This window comes from Pinus tabuliformis, chromosome J (assembly GCF_031772625.1).
Source record: "Pinus tabuliformis cultivar Carrire ecotype Pingquan chromosome J, CPIR1, whole genome shotgun sequence".
Taxonomy (NCBI): Eukaryota; Viridiplantae; Streptophyta; class Pinopsida; order Pinales; family Pinaceae; genus Pinus; species Pinus tabuliformis.
In genome coordinates, this window is record NC_142295.1 from 1,025,931,640 (window position 1) to 1,025,936,968 (window position 5,329).

General features: G+C 40.6%; 1 protein-coding gene across 1 annotated transcript; it reads right to left on the reverse strand.

Moving 5' to 3' along the window:
• Positions 1 to 218: 218 nt before the first annotated feature.
• LOC149230356 (uncharacterized) lies at positions 219 to 971 on the reverse strand. Its single transcript, XM_089381287.1, has one exon. It carries the CDS (start codon positions 969 to 971, stop codon positions 219 to 221), a length of 753 nt encoding a protein of 250 aa, XP_089237413.1.
• Positions 972 to 5,329: the final 4,358 nt, after the last annotated feature.

Sequence of the window (5,329 nt, forward strand, 5' to 3'; positions counted from 1 at the left end):
TTGCTGCATGCCAAAGATAGTCTCTTGGATTTCTTCTATTGTAGGTTCTTGCTCCAGCTTGGTGTTGTGTTCCTCTGTTATCTTGCTCTTAATTATACTTAGGAAATCATCGCTGTCATGATGCTGGTTCGTCGAAAGGAGGGCTTTGAAGTGCGCATGTGCTACGTTTTTTATGGCTTCTTGATCCCTCAGTTCTCTCCCCTCAACTTCTATTCGGTCTATCTGGTTGATTGCCCTTCTAATCTTAACATTATTGTGGAAAAAGAGGTATTTTTGTCCCCAGCTTTTAACCAAAGACAGCGGGATTTTATTCTTTGCTCTTCTTCCTCTATGCGGTTCTGCCTGTAAAGCTCTTTATACAACTGTTTTTCCTTGTCTATGTCCTCGGCTGTGTATTGCACCTGCTCTTTTTCTTTATGCCATCTCTCCATTTCTAATTGCAGCTCTGTTTTCTTTTTCTTTTCAGCAGTTGCATTTTCCCTAGCCCATTGCTTTATGGCTGTCCTGAGGTGTTTTAGATTTGACTCCCAAACGAAATGGGGTGAGCCAATGACTTCAATCGACCACTGGTCCTTTACAAGGTTGCAGAAATCCTCATGGGAATCCCAGGCTCTGTTATATTTAAAAGGAAGAGGGCCCCAATTTGCTCCATTGTCCATGGAGAGAACCACGGCCTTGTGATCTGATGTTGTGCCATGGATTATGTGACTCCTGATTACTTTGTAATTTTCTGCTACTCCTTCCTGAACTAGGAACCTGTCTAACCTCTCTTTTATGTTGTGTATCCCTGCTCTTCTGTTTGTCCATGTGTATTTGCCATTTGTTAGTGGAGGATCAATCAGTTTGAATTGTTGAATGATGGATTCTAACTTATCTCTGGATTGATCGGCATGGAAATTTCCCCCATATTTTTCATCTATCTGCCTTATTAGGTTCAGGTCTCCTCCAAGGATTACCCCACTGCTGTGCATGGTGGTGAGATCCGTTTCTAGAGTGTTCCAGCAGCTTGCTTTATCTCTGTAATGGTTAGGAGCGTAGATGTTGTAGATGTGGTAGGATTCTCTGGTGCTTTTGTTCTTTAGTTCTGTTCGGATCCACCAATTGTAGAGCTGGGAGCTGATGATTTCCCATTTATTTATATTCCATAAGGTTCCTATTCCACCTGAAGCTCCTGATGAGCCTATTGAGATGCCAAGGTAGTTTCTGAATCTTTGGGTTTGGAGGAGGAAGTCTTGCTCAGTGGTTTTGGTCTCCTGGATTAGGAGGATATCAGGCTTTTCCTGGTTTAAGAGATCCTTGATTGCTTTCAGCTTTACAGGTGTGCCGAGCCCCCTACAATTCCAAGAGACCAAATTCATTATTTACCAGTATTGAGGTGGGGTCCTGATTTCTCCTTGGCCTTCTCGCCACTTCCTTTTAACTTGCCTAAGAAGGAATCCATTGGTTGTTGGGTGCCGGTTGCCATTTCCTTTGCTGCTGTTTCATCTCTTAACTCTCTGTTTGTCTTTCGGCCGACTTTCCTTGGGGGGTCCGATGGCTGATGTGCTTCCTTGGCCTTATTCCTTGTGAGGATTCTTTCAATGGTGGGGGGGGGGGAGGGAGGAGGGTTAGAGCGGGGAGAGGCAGGGCGAGGGGAGTGGGGAGGGGAGGCCGGGACTTCTTCTGTTAGGGTTTCAAAGGGGTTGGAGGAGGAAGGGAAGGTTGGGGAAGGAGGGGGAGGGGGGGGGTTGTTTTGATGCTGGAGGAGCTGTGGTGTTGATACCCGGGTTTGGAGAGGGCTTTTTCCTTTTGACTTGTTCCCAAGATCCTTCAGTGTTTTCCTCATTTTGTGTGGCCTCATTTTCTTTCAGCTTACTGCATCTATTAGCAAAATGACCGTATTCATGACATACCTTGCATTTGAAGGGCAGTTGTTCGTAGTCCAGCTGTTGAATGTGCATCCATTGATCCACTCTTAGCTTTACGGCTTCCGGCAGTCCTTTTCCAAGATCGACTTCAACGCAGATCCTAGCGCATGCATGCATGTTCTCCCTTGGTTCCGATCTGTCTATGTATTTTCCAACTGCGTTGCCGATCGCTTTGACCGATTCATCCCCCCAGCAGTGCAAGGGCAGATGGGGGAGGCGCACCCAAACAGGGACCGCGCTGGGGATATCCATTTCCGGATCAAAGTCCGGGGTCCAACGATTCAGATATAGACCTCTTGTGTCCATGAAATAGGGCCCGTTGCGAAAGATGAGGTGCTTGTCTTCCTTTGTTTCAAATAAGAAGGTGTAGTATCCACGCCCGCAGAACCGGATGGCTATCTTCCCTTGAATCATTGTGCTCCAGTTACGCTCCACCCATTTTTGGACCGTTTTTGGAGAAGGCCAGAGACCTGTGAACTGTCCTACCAGGCCTCTTTCAGATAGAGCTATTGCCGATTTTCTGGGCAGAGATGGGGGCAGGTTTACTTCAGGAATTTCATCTAACTTCTTAATGAACTTTGATTGGGAGGGTCGGGATCTGGCTTCTGAATGGTTTGTTAGGAGGGCTGCGAATGATTCCTCAGGGGTTTCAGAGATCGGAGCGGGGGGAGCGGATCCTGCCATTGCAGGCCCGCTGCGCACAGCAGAAGGGCAGGACGGCCAAAGACGGGAACCCCGAAGGCGGGGTCAGCGCAGAGAGGGCAGGAGAGCAGAGGAGGCCCTGCCAGGCCAGGCCTGGGGGCGGGGGCGAGGGCGAGGGGAACAGACGGGCAGGGCTCGGGGGGCGAGGGCTTTTTCGAACCAGACTCTAGTACTTATTTCAACTTCTGTTAGATATATTTTGATGTTATCATAACAACAAAAAAAAATTGATCTCAAAACTTATTCAAATTACTCTAATAAATTACTAATTCACCATAATTAAAAAAATAAATTTAACTTTAAATCCTATAATTTTATCTTCTATTAAAAACGGATGTTAAAAACACTCTTTTGTATATTTATATTAAAAAATTCATTTAAAAAAATCATTATCATTTAATATATTAAAGTGACTCCCTTCTTTTCCACAGTAGTGTCAACTCTTTTCTTTGTCAACATTGATTCGTGGGAGTGATGCAATGAATATATTATGAATTGATATGAAATCAGCTATGCAACCCTCATCTTAATTATCTGTATGTGCATGTTGTTGACATCACCTTCATTTCTATTTTTTTAAGGTTTTATTTCACCTATGTCGATGTCGATGTAATTTTCTTTTCAAAGGTTATATTATCTTTATGTACAACTCATGCTTCCTGGGGATGGATCTCTAAACTTCTTTTAAGGTGGAATAGCACTGGACCAAGTATTCTTTTAAAAAATGTTTTCATAGGTTGTTATTTTATTTTTAAATATTTAAATGTCCGATAAGATTAGATAACTAACTGTTATTTAAAAAAACATTAAAAAGAAAGTACCTACTATTATATGAAAAAACATTAAAGACAATTAAAACTTATTTGTACCACAAATTCAAAGATCCATCTTTTTTTTTTTCCGAAGGTGGCAAAACCTATCAAACTCAGGTGTCAAACCAACAGTGAGGACAGCCATCTCTGGCTGCTATCCGCGAATGTCGGTTTGACTCATCACCGTTATCAAGGAAAACCACGCCACCTGTAATAACCCGCTGGTGGTCCGTAAGGGAGCAGGCTTTCACTCCTGCTAGATGCCTCTGGGTCTTGGGCCGTTAACCTGTTTCCTTACGTCCGAGGAAGACGAGCTCTTAGCCAAGCAGAAGCAGTTTTACGGCATACTCCAGGCCGAATTCAAAGATCCATCTTATCCCAACGTAAATCAATTAAAAATACATAGTCAAAACTTTAAAGTGTCCTTAAAATCTTATTTTTTCTGGTGCGCTTGTTTTCCTTTTCATTTTAAATAAAGCACGACAATCTAGCGTAAAATGGATTTGTGATAGTGTAGGTGAGGAAGCACTAACAATTATTTGTTTGCTTTGTTTAAAATAATGGTAGTGGAAGACAACTTCAGATTAGAAATATAGTCTTATATTTTAATTAATTAGTAGTATGAATAATGAGGGTTGGAACTTCACATCAGAAATATAGTATTATATTTTAATTAATTAATAGTATGAATAGTCAAGGTTGGAATTATGATTATTGTTATATTAAAATTTATAAGTGTTAGCAAATGGATGTATTGTTAGAGTTAATGGATTTTCGAGAGATAGTTAAGCACATGTCATGAAACACACCAGAGCACTGAATCAGCTAATGATCAACAATCTTCCCTTTTGTGCGAGTCGAGGGTGTTTCGAACTTGAGACCTTTGGCTTTGATACCACTTGTTAGAGCCATGATTGTTGTTACATCAAAACCCGCAGGTGTTAATAATGAACACATCACTGAAGTTAACATATCCTCAATAGGCGATTAAGTACATGTCGCAAAACACACAGGGAGCATTGGATTATCTGATGCCCAACAATAAACAACGATCCAATTTTTTTAGAAAATGTCCCTTTCCCCATCTTACACCTGCTTTGTCTTTGGTAGTGGTATCTCTAATGTTAATACTAAACTATTTTTCTAATATCTATTCATCTACTTTCTAGAGAAAAGGAGCTTCTGCCTCATTTCTACCATGTTTGCCTCACCGAAGTGATCCTCCAGAATCTAATTCCCCATGGTCGGATCCCTCATCCAGAACATCATTTTCTTATTAATCCCCTCTACCTATGCCTGCCTTGCTAACCTTTGTAAACTCCCACGCTGCCACATTGCTTGATCTCATTGCTTCAATCATCGTTATCATATATTGGCTACAAAACACAAAGAACAAACAACATCTAAAGCTCATTTTTCAGTGGCGATGTACAATACAAAAGCCTAGAGCTACTATCCTAATCTCACCCAACAAAGATTTTATCAAAAAAATAATGCAATATAGACTTCATTTTAGTTATTGCCAATAACCAAAATGAATATGGATGCTTGAATGATTGAATGTCTAACCATACAAAGATCCAATGAGTCATCAATTATCGTGCATACACTAATATGAAGTAGAAAAGTTATTTAATTGAACAGTGAAGATATAGAGAGAAATATTATGATGGCACTTCACAATCTAAACCAACCAATTGAAGATTATTCATATTAGTGATTTTAAAAGAACATTACATACTTGTAAAGGAAAAATTTTCATTTTTGAAATTAGAAAATTTTATTCAAATTTTATAGATTTTAAATAGGCTACATTAGAGAAGAACATCATAGAAAAAACCATGAGTTGTTAAAATTGGAGTCTCGAAATCATTGATAATTTGACGGAGTCAAATTATTTACAGGTTA